At 35.6% G+C, this 27,631-nt stretch overlaps 1 protein-coding gene across 1 annotated transcript in view; it reads left to right on the forward strand.

Annotated features, from left to right (window-relative positions):
* The window catches only part of LOC129228328 (sodium/potassium/calcium exchanger 3-like), a 183,838-nt gene that overhangs the window by 93,390 nt on the left and 62,817 nt on the right, over nt 1–27,631 (forward strand). Inside the window, exon 9 of the mRNA XM_054863005.1 lies at nt 19,512–19,617. Within this exon, the coding sequence (XP_054718980.1) occupies nt 19,512–19,617 (106 nt within the window). The remainder of the gene's footprint in view (nt 1–19,511; nt 19,618–27,631) is intronic.

Raw genomic sequence — 27,631 nt, forward strand, 5'->3', positions numbered from 1 at the left:
TTGTATCCATGTCCTGGAAAAATCAAGTATAACTGTCAAAAAGTTTCCTGAATCGCTACAAGTATCACGAATGCTGACTTCTCACCATTGTGAAAAATATTTTTAACTCCCAGTTTAAAAATTAACTGAGCGTATTTATTAATTGTATCGGCTTCAAATCGGTTACGGTCCGTCCAGACTGATTTAGCTCCCAAAGGAAGCCAATACGTCCAAGTACTATCCAGGTTTGAAAGAAATTCTTGGTACTTATTTTCAATTCTGTTGTAGCGTTGGTCATGTTTGCAATACTGCTTTTGGTACTCCCTTGATAAATCAGGAAGGTGCCAAGCTATTATAGTATACATGCCTAAGGTTATTCTAAAGTTCCAGAGGCACGACTGGCTTTAAACGGGAAGGTCTCTGAATTTTGCATGAGACTTCCAGGATAATTTTAGGAAGGTTACTAAATTTTAGGGGAAAACGTTCCTGGTTTTTCAAAGATTGGTCACTGGCAGAAATTGGGCACGTCAGCTGCCCATTATTTTCAAGAAACGTTTCTGAATCGTTTTTGCAGTGTACATAGATTAACAGTAGTAGAAACAGCATATTAAATGCATTATTTTCAGCAGAATGGTGACAAGCTCTTACTGTAAGCATAGGCTGGGAGTTTTGGAGGTTACCTCATTTTTACAGAAAACGTGACTGTTATTTTGTTGGGAAGGTTTAAAAATTACTCAGAAAGATTCCAGAATATATTTTCATGAAAATTACTGAATTTTAGCTGCAAGCCTTCCTGTTTTTTGCTAGATACTTTACTGGCAGATTTCAGGTACATTACTTTCCAGGATTCGTTTCTGAATTTTTTTCGCCTACATTTGCCTACCTTTACATGCAGTACCTCCTTAAAATGTCATTGAATGTTTTCGTTTACAGTTTTTAAGATATTAACATTCTTAGCATAAACATCACATTATGGAATTAGTACCGATAAAAACGCAAAACCCCCAAACCTGTTTTTATGCGGCTTTTTTTTTTTTTTTTTTTTTTTTTTTTATGCGATTTTTTTTTTTTTTTTTTTTTTTTTTTTTTTTTGTGCGAATTTGTTTTGTGCGGTTCATTAAAATTTCAATCAGATTGCGATTCAACTGACGAAATTATTTTTGAAGCGAGTGTGAGGTAGTATTTTCAAGTGACGACATAGGCACTCCGATGGAAAGTCACTGTAACCTCCCAAAACCTTCCTTATCCGGGAAATTTTGTCCGACTACTCGGCAAAAATTATCTCTTGGTTTATTTTGATTTTGTTTAAATATTAAATTTTGTAAGTTTTTCGGAGAGTTTTCTATGTGAGACTTTTTTATGCGGTCCTTGTCCACCGCATAAAAAAAATATTTTTTAGCTGTGTTGAGAAAACAACATTGTAAAGCTATTAGTGAAGTTTCGGACAATTTTTTTCATGAGATTGTTTTATGCGGTCCCTATCCACCGCATAAAAAACAGGTTTGAGTGTAAATTATTTAAATAAAATAGTAAATTAAATAATCGTTTTCAAGTTCACTTTTTATTTAACTGCAGATTGAAAGACAACTGTTGATATAAAAATCAAACATAGAAACATGACCACAGAACAAAAATAAAGATAATGCAACAACAAAAATGAAACTACAGTAAGTATAAATCGTTCATCTTGTGCCGAGCTCTCCAACATTATCCCACAACTGTCTCGAGTTCATTGCAGGGCAGTGATTTAAATGTTTCGCTTCCATTTCTTTACGCATGCTGCACACGTGGCAAATAGGACTTGACAAGATCTTTATTCGGTGCAGAGTTTGACGAGACAATCGTGACCAGTATTAAAGCGAAATATAGCAACAGATTAGCCAAAGTGAAATATTTGTGATTTTCTCAATCCTCATATAAACTAGTATGTTGTGGCCATCACGAAACTTTCTTCTATATTTTTCCTTTTTCTGACCCCTCCCCATGCTTGACGAGGAAGCAATATTCCTAACAAAAACAAAATGACACATGCAAAAACTTGACGACCATCCCAATGTCTGAATTATTGTAAAAGCAAAGCAAAGAGCGAAAATTGAAAGTTACTTTAAAAGCCTTACTTGAATTAATTACAAATATTTTATTTATTAAAAAACATAAAATGGCAACAGTTAAAAATTTTAATTCATTGAGATAATATTTCCGATCATTTCCATACAATTAAAATCACGAGAAATACGCAGACGACAATCTATTACGGTTTATCTTTCTTATTGTTGCATTAATAAAACTATTTTTATTCGCAAAAAAAAAAAAAAATCAACACCTCTTGGAGCGATTGGAGTCAAAATTGAACCAAAGCCTGTTTACGTATGGATTCACATATATTCCAAATTTCAAACAGAACGTAGCATTACTTCTTGAGATAGGGCACTCACAATGGAAAAAAAGAACGGGCGATTGCACTACCCCCTTTTTAGCTGTTGACACCAAAATAAAATCAGCTCTTATACCCACTAAGGGCTACTTGTCAAAAAAATTTTGTTTGATTCCGTTCGTTATTTCTTGAGATACAGCAGTCACAATTCACGACAAAAAACGTTTTATAACTCAACCCTCGTTTGAGCTATTGACACCAAAATTGAATCAGCATCTGCTCCAGTTAGGGGCAACATATGGACCAAATTTTGTTTGATTCCGCCAGTTACTTCCTGAGGAATAGCAATCACGCATAACTCAAAAAACGTTCCATTGCTCCACCCCCCTTGGAGGAATTCGCGCCAAAAACCAATGGGCACAAGTTCACATAGGGTCACATATGTGTACCAAATTTCGTTCAATTTCATGCGATAGTTTTTGCTGTAGAGCGGCCACAAAAAACTGGTCACACACAGACGTGACACACATACACACACACATACATACACACACACATACATACACACACACATACATACACACACAGAGACAGACAGACATTTTCCAAAAATAGTCGAAATGGACTCAGCACACCTCAAAACGTTCGAATCCGTCAAAATTCGAAATTCGAAAATTTGCACGAATCCAATACTTTCTTCTATATATTAGATATAGAAGAAAGTAATAATAAATTATCGAATAACCCGCGTGTTTCAGCAATGAAGCTCGCGCCAATGCATGATAATTTGATAATATGATTTGGTAGTATTTGACATGAAGGGCAGGTGTATTTTTGTGTATTTTTTGTATTTCCGTCTTAGCCCTGGCTTAGGGCGGCAACTTACTGCAAAATACCACGCTTTGACATCAATCTTTGAGTTGAACCGCACCATTGCTACGGTCCCTCATCTGGTGTGCTAATTCTACATTAGCTACCAGTTTGTTTGACTCTCTTGGCTTTCTTAAGAGGTTTTTCGCCTCTAACGTAGTTATTCCTTATGCCAGGCTAATAATAAGTGCTTAAAAGCCCAAAATTGCAGTTTTCGGATGGAATAATTGAGTTGGCGGTGCATGTTTTGTATGCAGGGAAAGGCTGATATCGATCCGGTGACTTAACAGTTTTACTGGTTAAACTGTGTCAATTCAGGAGAATGAAGAAACGTAGAAATGGTCAACAATAACTGCTATCTACTGGAGTTAAGGATTAATCCACTGGAGTTAGACTTAAAACTTAAACTACCAAAATATCACCAAACAGGCAATTGCTGCGTTCAAATGTAGAGGCAAATTTTCACCCCTCATACCGTGACAAGCGATTTTCTAGTTCAAAATAATCATCATTTTGTAGAGTCATGTGATTTTATTTTTTCTGAACAGCATTTCGTTTTAAATGTGCTCACGATAGTTAAAAAAGATTACTTTTCCCAAAAGAGTATTTTTTATGAAACTAAAATTTAATTTTGTTCTTCTTTGGCAACACTATCGATGCGAACATAATGAAAGAGTCTCTTTTTTTAAGTTCGTGGAAGCTCTTTTCTTCCACCATATTCATTAAAACCTTTCCTTACATTATTTCCAAGAAAATTAATCAATTAGTGTATGAAAAAAATCACCTTATTAACCTGTTGACTTCATGAGCGGAGAAAAGATGCCTTTTATCGAACCAACGCGAAATATCTGAATTATTTATGATTCTTTATTTCCAGGGAAAGGTCTTTGAAATGAATAATTCATCCATGATGGTTATTACAAGTTAGAAATGCTGGAAGTAAAATATTTTGTGCAATTATTTTGCATTTAAGGGAATGTGTTTCTGCAATTGTTCTTTTAATGGTGATAAAAATTTATAGTAGGGGAATATGGGTCAAAGTGAAATGGAGAAACATTTGGTCCGCTTTTATTGCCACTAACCTAATAATATCTTAATTGTGTAGTAACATTATGTAGTCTACTCCAGTTAAAAAAAATTACCTCTGAAAATCAAAGCATAATGATAACGCAATTTTCAAAAATTGATACTCAAATTGTAATATTTTGTTGTGAGTAAAAAATGAGCTTGATATCATAAAATGTTAAAGTTCTTGTAATAACATTTTAAATGTTAACTGGGTCTTTCTAATATTCGGTGCAGTATTTGTTCAGTTAATACTTAGCTTATTTGTATTTTAATTATTTTTCACAATCAGTCAAGTTCACGAGGGACAAAGTAGATGAGGCAAAGTAAAATGGTTCATTTCGTTTACTCATTCAATCATTTACTAAATCACTTACTTATTCATTTATTAACTAATTTATTTATATTTTTACATTCCTTCATTTAATAGTTCACTTATTAATTCATTATTTCACTTATTTTCTTATCCATTTACTATTTTATTTACTATTCTTTTTACTAATGTATCAATTAATACGAGGCGTGTTTTTAAAGTAAGTTCCGTTTTGATATAAAAAAAGAACGAGTACAGATAGAGCAAAGAAATTTATTGCACAAAAATCTACCATCCTTACGCTATTTTTTGACATTGCTCCCGTGATTTTCCAAACATTTGTCATAGTGTGGTACAGGTTTTTGTATACCTATTCATAGAAAATTGCCGCCTGTGTAGTCAGCCAAGGGATAACATGTTCTCTGAGCTCATTATTGCTGTTGTGCCACAGACCACCTTGGAAAGACTTTAGATGCCGAAACAAATGAAAGATGCTGCGAGCGAGGTGAGGGCAGACCAGAGGATGTTCAAAAACGCCCCAGCCAAAGTCCTGTAAGAGTCCTCATGGTTGACTAAACGGGCGGTAACTTTGTACGAATAGGTATACAAAAACCTGTACCACGCTATGACAAATGCTTGGAAAATCACGGGAGCAATGTCGAAAAATAGCGTAAGGGTGGTAGATTTTTGTGCACTAAATTACTTAGCTCTATCTGTACTCGTTCCTTTTTTATATAAAAACGGAACTTACTTTAAAAACACGCCTCGTAAATTAATTTATTTATTGTTTCATTATGTTTTCATTTATTAGACTATGCTTTTATTTGCTCATTATTTCGTCAAAAATATTTCTCCCAATTGCATAAAAAATATTTCATTCGAAAGAGATTACATTTTTCTCTTTGCCCCATGAAAAAACGAGCTGATGTGTGCATCACATGACTTCCTTTTACTCCAATTTAATGTAATTTTCCCATTATTGGCAATCTTTGAAACCAGATTTAAAAAAAAAAAAACCGTTGCGACAAAACTTGGCGACCAAAAGACTGGCGATATATCTCCAAGTGTGCGCCAAATTAAAACACCACTTGAGTTTACATCGAAATTAACAATGATTTCCCCCAAAAAGGAGGAAAAGACAACTTTAGAAACACCCGAATGCAACCAAAAAGGGAGGTGCACAACTAGACCCCACTAAGAGTCTACGTATCTAATTTCAGCTTTTATGGACATACCGTTACTGAGTTATGCGACATAGATACGCACATACAGACGTCACAAAAGAACTCGTTGTATTTTACTCGGGACTCGTCAAAATGGATATTTCGCTGGTCTATACGTTCTAAGGCAATTATCCACGTGTGGTCGAGTCGGAAAAAAAAAACTCATCATTCATTCGGGGGTGAGTAAAATGGAAATTAAAGTAGATTTTTTACTGAAAATTTTTTCGCGAATACAATACTTCCTTTTTTGTAAAAGGAAGTAAAAAAGAATCAAAAAAGGAAGGGAAACCTCATTCATAAAACGGTGGAAAACAGAAGAAATTTTTAAAACAGGAAAACATTTCTGCGAAAAAAATTGGTAAGTTCATGTACACGCGTAATCGAACCATAGGTTGAAAAGGAAGAAAACTACTTGTATATATAGGAATGGATTTTTAAAACTTATTAAACAGAAATACTTTAGAAAAGCAATGGTAATTTCTTTTTTAACAAAAATGGAGCACATATGCGTCAAAGGCAAGTTTTACATAAGGAAAACCCTTCCCAACGATCTATAATGTTTGGGGTGGGGGGATTTTTTACCCACTAATTAGCCAAAATTTAGCTTAATTAGTTAATTAGAAAAGAACTAATTCGAAATTTAGAATTTCGGCTTCGAGGTGCAAGGGCCCGAGGTAAGTTCGAATTTTTGTGCCAAGTTTCATGGCTGTAGGTGCCATGGGGTCTTCTGGTTTCGGTGCTCAATTTCGAAACAATTCCAGAGTTGAGCCTCGTACCCCCCCCCCCCTCCCCACTCCTAATACCACCGAAGGTCATCAGTGGCGTCTATTCAAGGGAGAACGCGAGAGGGGAGCAGTTGCCCCCCCTCCCCCCACTTTTTAGTGTTGATTTATTTTCTTATTTTCCAATTTAAAAACCAAAACTAGGAAAAAAAAACAAAAAAACAGTCAAGTGCCAAAGTTTTCAGACCATAATTATTTGTTTTGCTTTGTACATCTGTTAACGAAACATTATTTAGCACAAGAGATTATGTATTCATTAAATGGATACTAGAAAATCAATTGTTTTACTTAAGCAAGCCATACTTGCTTAATGAAATTATTACCAAGTGTTTGTGACATCTCAAAATACTTTGGGGTAAATAACGTAAGCCTAATTCATGTCTAAGTGTGTCTTCGGAGAAAGTTATTGTGTACATAATCTTAAGAAAAATCTGAGTTAAGCTGTTGGATTTGCATCAACTATCACTCATATGCTGTCAAAACCAGCCTTAGCAAAATTTTGTACTTTTTTCTCTATCTCTTTTTTTTTCTTTCATTTTTTTGCTGCCACTAAAATCCTATGGCTTTGAGGGGTATTTTTCTTTGCCCCCCCCCTTTTCAGTCCCAATCGCCGACTCTGAAGATCATTTAAAATTGCGCTATTTGTATTTCAGTATTGAAAAATTGTGTTTAAAACACTCACGGGGGTGGTATCACTTACCCTTATCCTCCTAGAATCATTGAAGATCGTTTAAAATTGAGATTTTTTTTTAGAATTTCAAGTTCAAATAAGAGCTGGGAGCACCATTCTGAGCACCTTTTACTTCCCCTACACTGTAAAAACGATTCAGAAACGTTCCTGGAAAATAATAGGCAGCTGATGTGCCCAGTTTCTGCCAGTAACATATCTTGCAAAATCCAGGAACGTTTTCCGCTAACATTCAGTCAGAGTTGGGCAAATTTTAATTGCATTGACAATTGAAGATTAACAATTGATTAATTGGTAAACGTGACCACAACAACTAACAATTGATCAATTGTAATTGTGGAAAATTACAATTAACAATTAATTAATTGTTAATTGTAGTTTTCTACAGTTAACAATTAATTAATTAATTGTTAGCTGTAGTTTACCACAATTACCAATTAACAATTGTTAATTGTAGTTTACTACAATTAACAATTGTCGATTGTTCTGTGAATTTTAATCAAAACTAACACATAAAAAATTACTGGTTTTGTACAATATATTCTACACACGATAGGTCTACCTGGGACGTAGGCGCTAAATGGTTACCATATTACTATCCAACTATTTAAATACACATGTTAGCAACTAATAAAATATCAATAAAATATCAATAAAATATCAGTAGCTTTCCGTAAATTACCGCCCAATAACCAAGGCTAAAGCAGAAACATATGAAATACTCGAGTTGAACCGATCCATTGCTTCGGTCACTCGTCCGGTATGCGCTAATTCTATATTAGCTACCAGTTTGTTTGGCACTCTTGGCTTTCTTAAGATGTTTTCCATCTCCGGTTCAGTCACTTCCCTATGTAGGGCTAATGCGTGCTATTAAGCACGATTCTGCAGTCTTCTGCTGGAAATGACTCAGTATTTTTAATACAGCATATGACTTTTCTTAAAAAATCTTATGGCTTCAGCAAAATATCCTCAAAAAAGGTATTTTTCAATTAAAAATTTAAAAAATAATTTCTTTGCTAGTAAAAGCAGGGCTGTGGAGTCGGAGTCGGACTGATTTTGGGGTAAAGGAGTCGGAGTTGTTAGAAAACTTGCCGACTCCGACTCCGGGTTTCTTTTTTTCTTTCCTTTTCACTGACTCTCCTTGCATTTTTTAAAAACTGACTACCAATTGGTTCAATTACATGCATAAAAAGATACTAATGATAAAATAACTGCCATTATGGCAATCAGCTAGCCTGAATGCTTACCGAACTTACTGTAGCCGTCCTCTAGTTTGCTTGCTTTTTAACTTAACTAATAGCGACTGTCAGCAAACGGTTTTGTTGCCTAACATTTTCAAGTAATCACTTTCAAATAAAAATAGAAATATAGTGTTTTGTTCGATCTCAGTTATAAAATAGCGAAAGAAACGTAACAAATTAATAAGTCGAGGCCCGTAGCTAAGGTTGAAACGTTTAAGGGTGATCGACAAATTCAAAAACGTTCTGGCGCGAAAGCACGAATCCAAAAGATCCGATGAAAAATAATCTAATGTTTTTTTTCTTTATTAAGACTATTTCTATAAGCTTGGTTCTCACTAAAACGTATGGAACAAAATAAGTGTAAATGATTTCTTGATTGCAACACTCAATAATTGCAGCTAATCTTAAAATCTTAATATTAAGGTTAATTCTAAAGCAGACAATAAAATTTAAATTAAAATTTAGCGAAGAAGAAATATAGGTATAGTAAAAGCTATTCGTACAAATTTGTATACCGGCCGCATTTTGTGTAAAATTAGCTCCTGATGTATATGTGCCCTATTTTCGTTGAAATTTGATTGATGAAATATAATTTAAAATATATTCGCGAAAATTTTCAGAATTAGAGTATTTATAAACTCTGAAATTAACTTTGGGTGTCATCTACCTGATGGGTGTCACCCAGGGAAAACCATCCCCTCTCAAGAACTTGGATTTAGAAAAAAAAAAAAAAAAGCTTTTTTTCTCTCAAGTTACAGCTTTCAAAAATTGAAAGCACACGATTTGATCAATATCTATTTGTTAAACATTAAAGGGGGGCAAATTTCAGTTAATCCTTTTCAAATTTGTTAAAAGGGATTTTTAAGTCATCTCACTTCTTAACTCGTAACTGTTGGAAAATTTGTTTCATAATTGAATTTCTAACGTTGTATGCGTCTTGGGTTTACAATAAAAAACAAAATGCGAAATTTTCATGAAAAGGAATCAATATTTCAATCTCTGTTTAGAGGTTTTCCCCCTTCTCCTGAAGGGAGAGAGGGAGTTGAAAAAATACAATTAAAAAAATCAAAAACATCCGGAGTCGGAGTCGGAGTTGGAGTCGGAGTCGGGCGTTTCAAAATCCAGGAGTCGGAGTCGGGGTCGGAGTCGGCCATTTTCCTTCCGACTCCGCAGCCCTGAGTAAAAGTCCGAAGAACATCTGAGGGAAATTACAGAAATGCATCCTAATTACACGATTTAAAAAAAAACATAAAATAAATAAACAGAGCGGTCTCTGAGATCTTACGTCCCCTGTTATGTCCTTCTTTCTAATTTCCCCTGTTACAGGTTAAACTATAAAACAATGATCTGCACAATTTTAAAACACTTAATTAAAATACATGCATATACGTGTAGAAAAAACTTGCCAAGACGAGAATAGTTCACGCGGCGAGCGAGCAATCAACACTGAACAAAAATACGAATTCGAATAATACTTTGAACTCTGTACGCTGCCCTGTACCTATTGATACATTAAGTTAATTGTTAGTTTTAATTGTTTCATAAAACAATTACAAAAATTAATTGCAATTAATTTGTGAAAAGCGATTAACGTACATTAATCTAATTAAATTAATTGCAAAGTACAATTAATAGTTTTATTGCAATTAATTTAACTGCAATTAATTTAATTGCAATTACTTTTTCAATCAATTAACAAGGCAATTGAAAAAAAATTAATTAATGCCCAACACTGCATTCAGTAACCTACCTGATGTTATCCTAGAAGCCTCCTGCAAAATTCAGAAATCTTCCCGTTAAAAACCGGTCGAGTCTCAGAGTAAACTTGGGAAGGTATAATATATTAGCTTGGCAGCTTCCTGATTTACCAAGGAAGTTCCAAGAGCAATATTGCAAACAAGGCCAAAGCTAAGCCAGAATTGCTTTTAGGTAACGGGAATTTTACTCGCCGGCAATTCTTGCAAAGTCGCTTCCTTTGGGAGCTTAATTAGCATGGACGGGCCGTAATTGATTAGAAGCCGGTACGCTTTATAAATACACAGTTACTTTTTAAACTGGGGAGCTAAAAATATTTTTCGCAACAGCGAAAAGTCTGAGTTCGTGTAACTTGTAGCAATTCAGGAAAATTTTTGAGAGTGATACTTGATTTTTCCAGGAAGTGGATAAAAACCATTAAAATCCCGAAACGTAACACGGAAATACCCAGTAACGTTTCGGAATTGTTTTACAGTGTACGTCATCAAAAAAAATGGATTACAATGTTTAAAAGGTGTTATTTCTTAATTTGTCCGTTTATTTTTTTCTTTTACATATGTAATTCAGGGACCCACTTTATACTTTTAGAAATTAGCTTTAAATGTTAAAATTCTAAATTTGACATAATTTAGTCTTAGGCAACTAAGATAGCAATGTTCAAGCTCTAGAAACACAATGTTGGTATACGGGAAAGTAGGCTCGTTTTGTTCTGGGTGGATTTTCGTCTTTTTCTAATTTGATAAGTCTCTTTATTATTTTATTAATTCTAGAAGGACCATTTGCACTCCACTTGAAAACTGTTAATCCTCAACTTACATTTTTAAACAATATTTTAAATGTTTTCTACCAGTTTTTTTCGATACAAAAAATAAATATAGTATAAACATTTCTTGACATTGAAATGATCAAGACGTGTTTTGCGCTCCCCCCTCCGAAGGAAGAACCTTTCTTTTTCTCCTGCCTGGCCACCCGCTGATGCTTCGCTCTCCTTCCACGACGGATTAGGGTCCCCCTTCCCGCAAGTAGCCCGTTGGTTTGCCGCGGCCTATTGAGATAGGTCCGGTATATCCTTCCGGCAAAACCGGGTCGCTTCCCGCTCGGCCCTTTTCAGGGCCATATTTGAGCACCTCCTCTTAGGAGTTCCCCCTTCTTTAACTCGTGATGTCACAGTCTTCTCCTCCCCGCCCAGACGTTGGTCTACAGTCAGATACAGACGCTCCAAGAGATTGGGAACCTCACGAGGTAAGATGTTTTGGAGTTGACTACCCCCTCCCTGTCAAAAGTGTTGAGGAACTTGTCTCTAAGATAAACCTCTATACCTTGCAGACAAACGATGTATTTGAACTGGCTACTTGTGATGATAATTCGCATTATATGCGACTTTTATGACAAAAAGATAGATGCTACTGACGATATAAATGCTAAATTCGCCCACGTTATGGCCAAGCAAAGGGCTATGAATGTCCGTGTCTCTCTTGCACATCACCTGAATGATAAAGAGACTACTCGCCTATTTGAGGAAAACCAAATACTGAGAAATCAGAATGTTAAACTCAATGCTAGACTCACTGCCCTCGACACTAAACCCTCAAAGAAAGCTGCACCAAATAACAGCACGACACCCATCAAAGTCAGTATCCCTGTTGGGAATCAGTTTGAAGTACTGACAAACACTAAACTTGTGAAGAAAGTTGAAAAATCTAAATTCGCTGCTCCCAAGAGCAGTAGCAACAGAAGGGTACTCAGAAAAAATACCAAACAAATTCGCATATCACAAGACTCAGAACGTGATTCCATTGATCAAACTATAGAAGATGTTGTTAAAGGATCGGCTAATACAGCCCTTAGTCCTATTATGGAAACCACACCATTGGTACGTCCAGAATCAGTCGACCTCACCTCTGTTAATGGCGAGTCCGAATATGATGACATAGAAACACTCACAACCAATGATAATGACATTCCTAATGATGATAACTGTGAATTTCAATCACAGAAACTAAAAAGAAACAACAAAATTCCCCCCATTATTATTGATGAAATTGAAAACTCTGTTAAATTCATTGAAACTCTTAATGAGCTTACTAACAGCAAAATTACCGTAAAATATACGGGCTCCAAATACATTGTAAAACCTCCCACTGATGACGCCTACCGCACTATCATTAGACACCTAACCCAAAACAATATACATTACCACACGTACACACTCAACGGGGATAAATGCCTAAAAATTGTCATTAGGGGTCTCCCCCGTGACACAGACACTTCCTTTATCAAGGACAAACTTGCAGAACTTGGGTTTCACCCCGACAATATATCCCAGATGCACGGGAAAAATCGACAAGCTCTCCCCTTATTTTTGGTCAATTTACCTCGTAACGAGGAAAGCAAACAGATTTACCACATAAACTATTTGGGATATTTTCAAATCAAAGTTGAAGCACTTAGGCTTAAATCCTCCCCAACACAGTGCTTTAGATGCCAGGACTTTGGCCATTCTAGCCGGAATTGCTACAAGCCTTTTAAGTGCCTAAAATGTGCTAGCGACCATCCGACTAGGGATTGTACCAAGCCTAAAGATACTCCCGCCAAATGTGCAAACTGTGGCGGTGACCATACTGCTAATTTGAGGGGTTGCCCTAAGAGGCCCCCGATAGAAATCCCAAAACTTCCCCCACTGAAAATCCAAACAACATTGTCAAAAATTCAGTGAATTTCCCAACATATGCTGAAAAGCTCCAAGGCTCCCCCACTGATGAGACTCCCCTCTCCACTCACATCCCTCCCTCTGATCAAATACAAGACTTAAGCAACTTGCTCAAAAACTTCACCAAAATCCCCCATCTGATTGCTAATATCCTCAAGGGAATGCAATCTCTCATGCGGGATCTTAATGACCTCAGTGCTGCCTTCCAACATGATTAGTACGCCTATGTTTCGCATCTGCTCATGGAATGCTAATGGCCTTCTCTCTAAAAGGGGGGAGGTCGAAAGCTTCCTCACTGAGCACACTCCTGACATTTTCTGCGTTCAAGAGACGCACCTTACCAATAACAATAGGGTATACTTCCCTAATTACAAATGTTATCGTAATGACCGTACACATTCTCGTGGTGGCGGCACTGCGATCTTCATTAAGTTTAATATCCCCCACTACTCTAGACCCTGCTCCACTACTGGTTTTGAAAATACCACTATTGTCTGCAATATTGACAACAAACTGGTTACTATTTCCTCCATTTATTTTCCCCCTGGGAATACCTTTTATGCACGTGATTTTGACAAATTACTTTTCCTTAATTCTTGCTCCATTTTAATTGGCGATCTAAATTGCAAGCATGAGATATGGACTGATGGTCTCCCAAATACAAATGGTGAGAAACTGCTAAATTATATCATTGATAATGATGTCCAGCTCATCGCACCTGACACCCCCACCTATTACGGTACATCATCAAATTCCACCCTTGATATCGCACTGTTAAAATGCCTTAACTATCATACTAGGATATCAGCTGTCACGGAACTTAGTTCCGACCACTGCCCTGTCTTCCTTGACATTGGTATTTCTATGAGCATCCCCGAAGCTCCTTTCACCTCAACGATTACCAACTGGAGCTACTACACCAAAATCATTCATGACCGAATCCAGGGAAATCCCACCATCACCTCTATATCTGATATTGATAACTGCATCTCCACACTTACTGACAACATGAAATTTGCCCTTGAAAGAGCCAGTATTAAGAAATTCTCTAAACGCCTCCCTCTCCGATTTCCTCCCAATATCATCAATCTCATCAAGTATAAAAACAGAATTAAAAAACACTGGCAACTCTCCAAAGATCCGGCTGCTAAAACTAGACTTAATGCTGTCCAAAATGAAATTAAAAAACTGACTGGAGAGCATAAGTCGACTACTTTTAACAACTATCTGGGCTCACTTGACAATAACTCAAAAGCATTTTATACACTTGTCAGAAAATTCTCTAATAAGGCACATATTATGCCCACTATACATGCAGATCATGGCAAACTGGTTTATACCACCCAAGATAAAGCTAGCGCTATCGCCAGCACTCTTGAAGACAACTTTCAGCTTAATGCTCATGAGTATGACGAGGATACAATCTCAGAAGTTAATCGGAGCATAAATCGTTTCTTCCAAGCTCCTCCCACCTCTGTTCCTCCCCCTATCATCACCCCTCTTGAGATCATGATTACTATCAAGCACCTCCCCGTTAGAAAAGCAGGTGGTGAAGATGGTATTAAGAACGTTCATCTAAAGCACCTCCCCCTCAAAGCTATCACTTTCCTTGCCAAAGTTATCAACAAAATTTTCACACTTGGCTACTTCCCCAGCTCTTGGAAGAATGCTGTTGTCATTCCCATCCCTAAGCCCAACTCCGATCATTCCTTCCCACAAAATTACACACCTATTAGCCTCCTCTCTTCTCTATCCAAATTAATCGAGAAAATCCTCCTCACCAGAATTAAAGAACATATTCACTCACATAACCTAATTCCTGACTTCCAATTTGGCTTTAAAGAAAATCACTCCACCACCCATCAACTTGTTCGAATGATAAATTTTATTCAAGATAACTGCAACAAAGAAAAATACACTATTGGTGTCTTCTTCGATATTGCTAAAGCATTTGATAGAGTCTGGCATGCCGGACTAATACACAAGCTCATTCTACTTAAGTTCCCCAACTACATCATTCATCTCATACATAGCTACCTCCACAAACGTACTTTTCAAGTTAAAATTCAGAACTACTTATCAAGTAAACATAATATCATGGCCGGAGTGCCCCAGGGATCGGCGATAGGACCGACCCTCTACAACATTTACACTTATGACTTCCCCACTCACAACTCTCATCTAACTTGTCTCTTTGCTGATGATACCAGCATTCTCACCAGCGACCATTGCCGTGGCTTTGCCAGGCATCGTCTGCAAAAGTATGTTAATGTCATTCTAGAATACCTTAACAAATGGCGGATTGCCATAAATGCCAGTAAAACGCAAGCTATTTGCTTTTACAATAACGACATCAAAAAATATCCTAAGCCCATCCAAGTTGGCGATGATATAATCCCTTACTCCAATGCTGTCAAATACCTCGGTGTCCACCTCGACAAAAGCCTCACATTCAAACCTCACATTGATAACGTTATAAAAAAAGCTAACACTAAGATTGGCTATCTCTATGGTTTACTTAACAAAACAAATTCCCTTAGCACAAAAAACCGCCTCTTACTGTATACTACCATCATCAGACCAGCCCTTGTCTACAGTATACCCGCATGGGGGTATGCTGCCAAATCTAACATTGCAAAAATCCAAACAATACAAAATAAGATTCTTAGAAAAATATTTAAAGCCCCGTGGTACGTTTCCAACGCTACCCTTCACAATGACTCTGGAGTCAATCACATTACTGATTTCATCATTGACACCTCTACTCACTTCTTCACAAATCTTGAAAATCACACCAACCCCCTTAATCATGAACAGGTATTATATACCTTTAACTCTGGCGGGAAAAATCTCCCGTCTGACTCAATGTTTATTCATTACACTCTCTATTAGTCTCCTATACCAGGGCTAGCAACCCTAGTACAGCTAGTGACATTGTTCACTTGCTCCCCCTCGTGGGAGTTTGCTGCAAACTGCCAGGTTGGTCTGGCAGTTTGCTTTTCTCCATCTCATGACTTCGTTCATGTAAATTTTTGTATATACTTCATACTTATTCTCAACTTCATGTTATTATTTATCCTAGTATTTCCTATTTATCCGGATTTTCATTATTCTTCTATTACACTGTCTTATCTCATGTTGTAAATATGTAAATATGTATATAGTGTGGCCCTGAAACGATTTCCTTTTTTCTTATTTTTCCTCCTCCCCCTCCCCTCATGACCTAACTAATGTCAACTCCATCACATCTTATCCTTCATACAGAGTAAAAGAGCTTCGCTCTGACTCAAAATATTTATGATCTGTATCTGTATCTGTACATTGTAATTATAAAGGAAATTTTCTCAATCAATTTTACATACGCAGGTGTGATCAATTTAATCGCGTCTGCAAGTGGAGAATATTGTTTCTTATGGACATTGTAAGTAAATCTTTCCAGGGTTTATTTTCAGCACCATAAACATCGACTATTTCGCAACGGGTGCAAACAAAACGATTACAAATTCATTCCGTTGATATTGCTTAACTTTCTGGCACTGTAAATGCTGCTTAACGTCTCCAAAGTCGAAAACTGTTTCGTTTATGAAAAAGATTTAACTCCTTTAAAATACCATCTTAAATGTATTTTTAGCATAAAAAAATACACACACATATTTTAACAAACGCATTACACGGAGAATAAAATTAAAAACCACCTCGAAGAAAAAAATAGTTCAACTATTATATTACCAGCTGCGTCGCCCGACTTTGCACGGTCTACCTCGAAAATAAAAGTTATGTCAAGTTACGCGTGTTTAACAATCAGTCTTGAACAAAACAAAAAAAAAAAAGGAATCAGTAAAATTTTGCGGCAGATTTCGGAAAAATAACCAAAACGAAAACAGTTTGAATTCCCCGATTACAGAAAAAGCCTCAAAACAAAAGCCAGAATTGTATTTGCTCATATTCGAGAGAGAGAAAATTGCACCAGATCTTTTCTTCTCAATGATTTTCTTCATTCTACAAATTTCAATAAAAGCATTGTTGCGGAAAGTTGAGATGAAATACTGATTAATAATTTGAATGGAGGAAAACCTTCGAAAACTGGGGGGGGGGGGGTATGTTGAAATCTAAGTGTCATAATTAATATTTTTAATTGATATCTCCACTAATTATTATCGGAGGATTTTGTTAAATAGCCAAACATAAAGATGGGAAAATGACGAATCTGTCGATATCTGGTTCGATGGTCAGTTCACTGTCGTTCGGGAGAAGAAACTCGGACATAGATGAATTTATAGATAAATACATACATAGGTATAAATACGCTCAGTTTCGACTTATATAAGATAAAAAAATTGAAACCTCTCAAACCGACTTCATTGAAAACGTGCATGTTAAATAATATTTTCACAACATTACATATTGGATTTTCGAAATGTTATTACAGTTGTATTTACTCTATCCGGATCAAAAATAGAGCAAAAATTTTTTATTTGCATAGACATTTGAAAATTATGATACTAGGAATATAACTATAAGTATGCTGAACATTCGCATTTTTCGCCTAATACGTTCCTGTAAAAGTCAAGGAAAGAGAAAAAGCACTGAAAAAGGTTTAATGCAGCCCTAATATATCCCAATTCAGATTTAAATAAAATCATTAAATCAATATTAAAAAGTTGAAAATGGGTAACAGGTTTTTGAGATATGGAAAATGTGTCAGTCAGTCTGTCTGACTTCCCTCCCTAATAACTTACTCTAAGGTGAATAATCCTACGCTGACAAACCTTTCTAGTTCGAAAGATCTTGACGATGATACCGCATTCCCATGTTTCACTTTTTGACGTGAACAATTTTTTGTTCCATTTTGAGCAGTTCAAAAGAGAGAGAGAGAAAAAAAAACTTTACATAAAGGAAAAATTGAAAGCAAATACAAATCCCGAACTTTGAAAAAGGGATTTCCTTCAAACGAAAAAGCTCTTAATAAAGAACATGTATAGAAATTTAGTAGTATCCGCTCCCAATCCAAGGCTAAGGCTGAACTACAGGGTGTCCTGAAAAAGAGCGACTTTTAAAAATTTATGACAAGAGAACGGTTAATGATAAAAAACAAATTCTTGCAGAAAATTCATGTGATGGGTGCTGAATTTTTTGTCTCAGAGTTTCCAATTTTAGTTCAAAAATACTTTAATAGATGGCTTCTCACATAGTAAGCTGGTCAGTCAAAAAAAGAAGAATTGAAATTCATCGATATTTCCTCCGATTGCGACATGGGGTAACAGCCGACGATTGTTTGAAATATTGTTTTGTTCTTTTGTTTATTATTTTCGAAAAAGTATGATGTAATTTTTTATCTCTTTTTTTTAATTTACGGGCTTACCTTCTGCATCGCCATCTATTGGAAAAATTTTCAACTAAAATTTGGAGGGGGGGATTTACGGCTCACCACATGAATTTTCTGCAAGAATCATTATTTTTTTTATCATTTACTGTTTTCATTTTATAAATTTTTGAAAACAGTCTTTTTCAGGACACCCTGTATATGCAATACACCAGACAGCCCGGTTATTACATCCAGAGCCTGCAGTTTCGTTTTTGTTAGAACTGATCACCCGTCTGGAATAGTGACTTACAGATCTGGAAACAGATGTCTCATTTAGGGTTTTCAATCCCGTGCCTATCTCAGTCGCGCGGGATTTCAGCATTGTATTAAGCCAATTGGGGATTGACGATATTCTTCTAAAAGTTAAATTTTTGTGTCAAATAGAAAAAGTTGTGCTTTTTAGGAAGAACGGTTTTTTTAAATGAGTTTGTCGTTATCTCGATTTCCGTACACCAATTGTGGACTCAGTAGCGGTTATCGTTTGGGCTTTTTTTTTATTTATTTCAGTTTTTTTTTTTTTTTTTCACTCCACCCTAATGGGCACCCTTCAAAAACGTCACCAAAAATAGTTTAAAAACAGTATAAAACTATACAAAATTTCAGAGAATTTAATTATTACATGACAAAAAAAAAATATTTACAGAAATCGCAAACATAACTGGCTCTTTCAGCCCCAGCATAATGTAAGTGTGCGCACGGATATCACTGTGAAATTGTTTTTAACCAAATGTAAGAACATGAATAGAAAACTATTTCACATACCTCTCAACAGTTTGTGGTCCAAAAAAACACCAATTTGTATAATAACTCACGCTTTTTTCGCACTGTTTGAAAGAATGTGTTCAATTCTCTCTGCTATCTTATATTAATAAATTGCACCATATACAGTTCTCACCGACTGTCTTCAGTACCCTCCTTAATCACTAAGGAGGGGTGCCCATATTTACACCTGTACCCATTTTTACACCTTTTCCTCGATAGCTAAATAATAAAAACTAATTTATTCACATAAATAAGTGTTTTTCCCTTGAAGCTTTTTAATGTTCGACAAATCTACAAAGCGAAAATAAATCATTAATCCTAAATCTTATCAGTCTCACTAAGTTGTTACTGCATAACTAACAGCAAAATATTTCTCCCTTCTAGTTCCCTTCAACAATGAAATCGATGAGTGTGCTTCTGTTCCTGTAACTGCCCACTTCAGCGCCAGGCCTCTGCCTGCAGACGAAAGTATACGCAATAACAATCGCTTGTAAGTTATTTCTACCTTATTCTGCATTAAATACAGACCAACCTCGTTTATTCGAAATAATTTGGACCAAAAGCATACCGGATAATCGAAAATCCGGATAATCCAAGCAGTGTGGGTATAATAAGCAAAACGAACCCTTAATTCCCGATTAAAGACAGACTTGTCGTTCATTACGATTAAAAACCATGTTCTGCAACAAAATTACGTAAATTGGGAATGCTTATGTCAGTCAAAAGTAATACTTTTAGTGACTGAAGTTTATAGAATGAGCAAGAAAAATAACATGGAGCGAGTAAATTGATTTGTTTTCAAAACGTTTGATTTTTAATTAACTTTTTAAAATGTCCGATTTTTCAAATGAGGCATGGTCTTTATGCCGTCACAAGTGATGAACTTCGGCGCGTACTAAACTGGCACGCTGAATGTTTACGCTTGCAAATTTATCAATTTATAATACTGCACAATTTATCAACAATCCTTTGTATATTTATCGATATAATTTACAGTATTACAATTAGTTAATTTGTTTTATTTAACAAAAAAGTTAAAAATTTTGCATAAGATATCAAAAATCTGCCCTCACCTCCCCCCTTTCTCCTGTTATTTTTTTCTTTTCTTTTTTCCCCTCTTTTTTTTTTTTTAATGTTTTTACAAGATGCCATTTTAAATACTTCATTATTTATAAATAGAACTCGGAGAATTTGAGCAATTAATCCGTCAAAATGTGCATGCAGATATGCACTAAAAACTCATAAAATATGAACTAAAACTAAAAAAGTATGCTCTAAAAACTTTTTATTCACACAAATAAAAGTTTTTACATCTGAATAAACACACGAACGGCTTTCTGTTTTTGCATTTTTTTTTTCGGCTATAATATGCCAAAAAAAAGAATATGCTCAAAAAAAAAAAGGCGACCCCATAGGTTGCCCGATTTTTTGTTCTGTCTGAAAAAAAAAATAATTCTTTCAATCTTTTTGTGAAAAACAATTTTGAAAATGACTGAAAAACGCAAGACAATGGTTTTGAAGTTTTGCCTTTTCAATGAAGTTATATGCATTAAAGTGAAACGAAGCAAAAATATACGCAATAACATGTGCACATATGCATTTGCATATCGTTGTCTCAGAGCAACAGTAAGCCATCTAATCCCAGAAATAATACTAAGATAACCTACTGTTGCTCTGAGATGACGATATTGTCCTGCTCTATTTATGAAATAACACCTCACTTGGATGTTGTCTCAGTTCTCTCACCCAGATGCTATAACTATTTTTCAGTTTGTGCACATACACTTTTATTTTGATTGAAACTTCCTTCTTCGGAAAAAAAAAAACCCTTAAAAAACGAAAAGCACAATTCCTATCCTGCAACACTCTGTTCGCAGCTTCCTTCTCTAGCAAGAAAAATGAAGAATTCCTCGTCTTACACCAGCGTGGAAGGCCTTATGGGGATTGATGCCTTAGCCTTAGTTAATCCTCCCCAGAATGCTCCGAATTTTCTTCAAGGAGCACAAGTTAAGGGAGGATCTACACTATACTTTACCTCACTTCCCTCTGGGGTATTCGCTGGAATTCTTACACAAAAGACGGTGTTTGTTATTCTTTGCGGAACAAATGTTATCAAGTTCTAAAAGAGAGATCGATACTCAGTCCTCCCTGTTTTATCACACGCACATTTTCTTGATTTAATCACTTTGTTTAAAAAATATTTGCTTTTAATAACACGTTGCTCTGCTTTTGCACATTATGTAGTTTTTTTTTTTTTTAATTAAAAAGATTTCTGCTTAGTTTTTCTCGCATTCAACATTCTGTTTTATTTGTGTGTGTGTGTGTGGTTTTTTTTTCTTACTGGAAAATTGATTAAAACTGAGTTGTGTACACATACAAATAGACATTGTATAATCTATATACTGAGGGCCAAAGGTGTAAAAATGGACACTAGTGGAAATATGGACACCACTCTTTAGCGGCTAGGGGGATACTGAAGACTGATGGCGAGAACTGCAGATGTTGCCATTTACTAATACAAGATAGCAGAGAGCAGTTGGAAAAATTGTTTTAAGTAGGGTAGCTGCAGCTTGAGTTATTGTGCAAATTGATGTTTATCTGGACTACAAACTTTTAAAAGGCATGTAAACTCGTTTTTTTTTTTTTTTTTTTTTTTTTTTTCCCCCCACGTTCTGATGTTTAGTTAAAAACAATTTCACAGTGATATCCGGAAAGCAGTCAGTTTAAGCTTCTTTTTGAAGCACACCTTTAGTCAAATACGCGTGTACGCTACACGTTGTAAAACAAAATTCCGAACGTTACTCGTATTTTTAATGGAACGTTCCGAGATTTCCCTGGTTTGCATCGATTTCCCCGTAAAATCTAGTATCTTCGCTAGCAAAGTTCCTGAATTGCTATCTGTTGCTCAAATGCAGAATTTTTACTAGTGTAAAAAATACTTTTAGCCGCCAGTTTAAAGATTGACTAAACGTGTTTATTTAGTGCATTGGATATCAATCGGCCGCTGTCAATCCAATTTGACTAAGTTCCCAGTGAGAGCGAAAAAGTCAATGGACAGCTGCCTTACTGCAGGGCAAGGACGATGTTTGGCCTCTTGCATGTCTGTCTCGGCTTTGGTCGTGGTTGCATTCGCTGTAAAAACGATTCAGAAACGTTCTTAGAAAATAATGGGCAGCTGATGTGCCTAATTCCTACCAGTAAGATAGCTTACAGAAACTCGGAATGTTTTCCGCTAAAATTCGGTAACCTTCCTTAAACTATCCTGGATGCTTCCTGAAAATTTCAGAAATCTTTCCATTTGAAGTCAGTTGTGTTTTTATAACTGTGGAGTAAATTTAGGTATGTATAATGTAATAGTTTGGCATCTTCCTGATTTATTAAGGAAATTCCATAAGCAGTAATGGAGACAAGGCCAAAGCTAAGCCAGAATTGCAGCCAATACCGAGAATTTCACTCGCCTGCAATAATTGCAAAGCTAACATAAGCCCATACTTATTTGCTCCCTTTAAGAGCTTAACCAATATAGACAGGCGGTAATCAAAACAGAGGTCTATACACTTTATAAGTACGCTCAGTTAATCTTTAAACTGGGAGCTGAAAATATTTTTCACACCAGTGAGAAGTCTGCATTCGTGCAACTTGTAGCAGTTCAAGACACTTTTTGACAGTGATACTTGATTTTTCCAAGAAATGGATAAAAACCATTGAAGTCCCGAAACGTTACACGGAAATACTCAGTAACGTTTCGGAATTCTTTTGCAGTGTTGGAGCTTTAATCAACAGGAAGGTTCGATTCGATCACACACACACATACACGTGAAGCCTGCCAAATTTTTCGTTAAGGTTCCTGTGACATGACTGACTTTAACCGGGGAGATTCCCAAATTCTTCAGACAGTTTTGAAGCTAATTTCAGGGGGGTTACGGACATTTAGCCGAAAACTTTCTTGTTTTTTGCAAGATATGTTAGTAGCAGAAATCGGGCACATCAGTTGCTCATTTTTTCCCAGGAATGTTTCTGAATTATTTTTACAGTGCATGTGATAGTGGCTATCTTCCTTAGGTGTGGTTGGTGTAAACATGGGACCTAGGGTGGCTCAAAAAAACTTCTTTTCAGCTTGAGTCCAGGACACCCCTTATTTTTTTAGACTTACTAATAGTATTATGCTGTGAAAGTTTTAGCTTCTTTCTCAAATTTTAAAAGGGTGCTCAATGACTCTAAAATTAAACATTAGCCGTAGCATAGAAAATGTTAAAAATTTAGAAACATTAAATTTCCCCAGCTGTTTTTTCGAAAATATTTTTTTTTATTGCAATGTATATGTATATCACTCGTGTATATTATAAATATGCAGCATTGTTTTTTCTTTTCAATGCATTTTTTACCCCCCCCCCCTTCCCATACTGCTCAAGTTTGGGGGAGGGAGTTGAGCACCCTCTTTCAGTTGAAATAGGAAGCTAAAATTCTTCCAGTAGATATATTACTACGCACAGGTCTAAAAATATTGAGGGGTGTCCTGTTATCTAGGAGAAACTTTTTTTTACATGTATTTTTGACCCTCTCTGATGGGCCCCCATTTAAAGGGTGTTCATAATTATACCAACTCTTTTTTTTAACATCAGAAATAAATTATTTCTCAAGCGATGCAACTTGCGTCCTTTGTGATGGAAAGTTCTCTGAAGACACTCGGAGGTGTGGGTAAAATGTGTTATCTGCCAAATGTGGGAGCACTTAGATTGTACCGGGACGGGAAGAGTCAGCTGGGTTGCGATTTTTGTAAATACTTTTTCTCTTCTCCTGTTACAAACAAACTCTCTAGCTTTTTAAATAGTTTTATCATGTTTTCAAACTATTTTGGGTACCTTTTTTTGAATGATGCCCACATTTACGCCCCATTTTTTCTGGTGCTGCTTCTAAAGCTTTTTGTAAATCACCATTTTTGAAATGAAATCATTGATGTTAATCATTGCAACGTCCTCTGTATCATATAGGATACTTGCTGTAGTTGTTAATGAAAGACAAAATCTGGAATTTTTCGAATTATAAGCAGGGTTGCCAATTGCTCCTCAAAAATAGCGAAACTCCGCGGTTCTACAAAAAAGTTCTTTTGCTCCGCATTTCTCAGCCGAACATTTTCAAGTTTAAATTTTGCTACTTTATCAAAACAAGAATGAAGTATGGGAAATTAAAGATGTTTATACTCAAAGATGTTATTCTCCAAGGTTAGCAACCCTGTATTTAAGTAACTTAAAAACAAAAACAAAAGCGGGTGCTGAAACCAAATTTTTATTTAAAGTTACAAACGGCTTTGTTTCGAAAAAAAAAGAAAAGATTGCCTAAACTACGCTAAACTACTAAGAGAAAAAGTATGTTTTTAAGAACTAACCTATTTAACTGTATTAAATACAAAATTTCATGGATTAAATCTAATTTTAGCTAATTTCTAGAAACATCATTCTTAATTTGTGTATACAAATGGGTTTAAAAATTGGGTATACAAATACAAAACAGTGTTGAAACTGTTTTATGTGAATACAAAATAATTAGCTTTTATTACCCACATTATTAAAGCAGGTTTAATCCGATGTACCATGGTACATTGATATTTTCACACATAACATATAAACTAGATTAGGTACGGCAAGGATTGTTTTTTGTATCGAAATATGAATTGACCCAATAATAAAAACCTCATTTACAATAACTAAAACGTAAATTTAGACTTTTTATGAATTATTATAATATTTTTTGAAAAAATATGATCTGAAACCATATTAAATTTTTATCGAAAAACAATCTATGAGAGTTTTTATGAGGGAATCCAAAATTTGAGCTGAAAAGATTCAGTAGTTTTCGCGCTATGCTTAAAATTCCTTTTTTCCTAGTTCAGGGGGCCGTATACCGTTTTAAAACTCAAATTATGAAAGTTGGTTTCTTCGTTAAAAAAGAACAAAATTGTTCAACAAAATAAGAAAACCGATTATAACGTGGTTTTTCTGCATTAAAGTTACGTTTATGATTTTTTTTAATGCATAAATTTATTTATTCGCTGTCTTCGCAGAAGAACAACACAATATTGCAATCGTCAGTTTTATGTGGATATCGTTTAAACGTCAATATATAAATAATGCGAAACACTATTTCATTCAAAAATTAGTCTACAAATGGCCAAAATCTTTAAAAAGTTTCATTTTTCCGTCACTTTTTCTCCTGTTAATAAATTAAAATTTTCACAGCTTAAACACCCTGTTCACAACCTTGACAAATGGGGCATTTAGTGTTTCCTGCCAGTGCAAATTGGCCTACATTGGGCAGACTCGACGATCCTCAAATTCCGGATAAAAGAACACGAAAATTACGTCAAGAAACAGGATCTCAAACGCTCCTCTATTGCTCAACATTGTTGGTCCTGCGGTCATAATTTTATTTTTTCTTCCGCCAAAGTTATTCACGAGTGTTCGTCCATTCATGATTTAGATTTTTGGGAGTTATATTACATATGGAAAAATGCTAATTTAATCGTCAATGATTTGTCTAGCACTCCCCCTTTTCCTAATGTTTGGAAGTCTGTTATTTGATTTATTTTTTGTCCTTGACGTTTTCTCCTGAGTGCAACTGTCCTCTTGAGTTCTGACGTAACCTTGACGTCATCGTTTCCGGTACTGCTCTCATATCTTTTACAACTCGTCTCTCATTCCATTGTTCGCCTCGACTGTGTTTTAGTCGGGTGAACCTGTCTTCGTTTTTAATGCACTGATGATGGCACTTGTATTTTAGAGTGCCGAAACAGCTGTTTGCTGGTTTTTTAACCTTTTTCCATTCTCAATTTGTACTTTATATACGTTGTCATATTTTATTTACTATTTCATTGTCTAATAAAAGAATACTTTACACAGCATTTTAAATTGAAAGCTACAATTAATGTACTGCTGTTTTTTTTTTTTTTTTTTTTTTTTTTCTGCGTTTAGCCATTGCTGTTTATTCCTTTTGTAAAACAACTACTTTGAAAAAAAAAAAAAAAAAAAACACATACACACACAATTTTTTTCACAATTACATAAAATAAAACCTAATCGTCTTGCTAGTCTTGTTGCAATAGGAAGGGTAGTATGGCTCGTCACTCTGATAATTTGCTGAAAGAAAAAATTATTGCTTTGTCTCAATCGAGAAAAAGCACTCGAAAAATAGCCGACAGTGTGAAAGTTCTCCTTTAACAGTATACAGATGGGTCAATTGGTAATATTTGCTCTTAAATCAGTTTGCTGATTTCTACGATTTTTTTTTTCTTTTTTTTGTAAAGTGTTTGAATAATTTAGAGGAGGAGAAAATAATAATAGGAGAGGAAATGTCAGTCGCCAGAGTGGCAGTAGTGGGCCGCATGCTTTGAGCCCCGAATTCTGCACGCAAAGAAGGTAGTTGTTGTGAAATTGTGACCTTTTTTTTTCTTTTCTTTTGACTTCGTCAAAGATTTAACAAAGCATCAATTTGAATGTAAGATTAAGTAGAGTTTTTGTCTATTTTTAATTATTAATTAAAGACTATTTTACTATTTACTTTCTATGTCTTTACCCCTACACTTCACATTGAAATCATTCTCGCAAGCCAAAAATAAAATTTCAAAATATTTTCTTCTTTTCTAAATAACATGGAAAATATTGAAAAAGAAAGTTATAAAAAAATTGCTATCAACTATTCGATGCTTATTTTTTATTAAATGCATGTTTTTCAGAAACCAATTTCTGAGTATTCGGCTTCGCGGGCGGAATGTGGCCCGCGTTTTAACTGCAATTTACTGGGGGGTTCGGGCCTAGGGTGGGCCGCATATGCACTCGACATTCTGGGGGTCTAGCTTTCTCATCTAAAGACTAATTTGATACATCCTAACAAAGGCCATAACAGTCTTAGTCCTATTCAGAGTCACAACTGACTATAACTGTATTTATGTCGAGGACTGCATACTAAGTGTCTTGCCTCCATTATTTTATATACCGATAGATGGCAGCACCATCACCGGATCGAACAGTTAATGATAATTTAGAACTAGTCCAGGTGCTAATAGCTACCTGGTGCTAGCACCCCCAGACGTATCGTTTCACTTGGAGGACATTGAGACCACGAGCATATTTAACGTCGCCCAGTCCCCTTTATGACGACGGTGGGTCTTCGACCATCGAGGTTCGAACTCAGGACCCTCCGGCCCCGAATCCGACACTCTACCGATCGGGCTACCACGGCCCTCATAACAGTTTTAAAGTGGAATCCTCAGAGTAACGAAGCAGATGTCAAGTCATTAAAGCTGAGAGTGACAACAAACTGGTGGATTAAGAAAAATTTTCTCACCAGCGAGAGGCCGTAAACATACTGCACAAAATTTACCTACCAGATTGTTCACACTCTCAGCTTAAATGAGATGACTTCTATCTCCAGCACGATTAATTCCGATTCCAGACTGCTAAGGCCACAGCGAGGGCTTGTAGTTTTACCATAGGTGAGACATCTTGATA

The sequence above is a fragment of the Uloborus diversus genome, chromosome 8 (assembly GCF_026930045.1).
Source record: "Uloborus diversus isolate 005 chromosome 8, Udiv.v.3.1, whole genome shotgun sequence".
NCBI lineage: Eukaryota > Metazoa > Arthropoda > Arachnida > Araneae > Uloboridae > Uloborus > Uloborus diversus.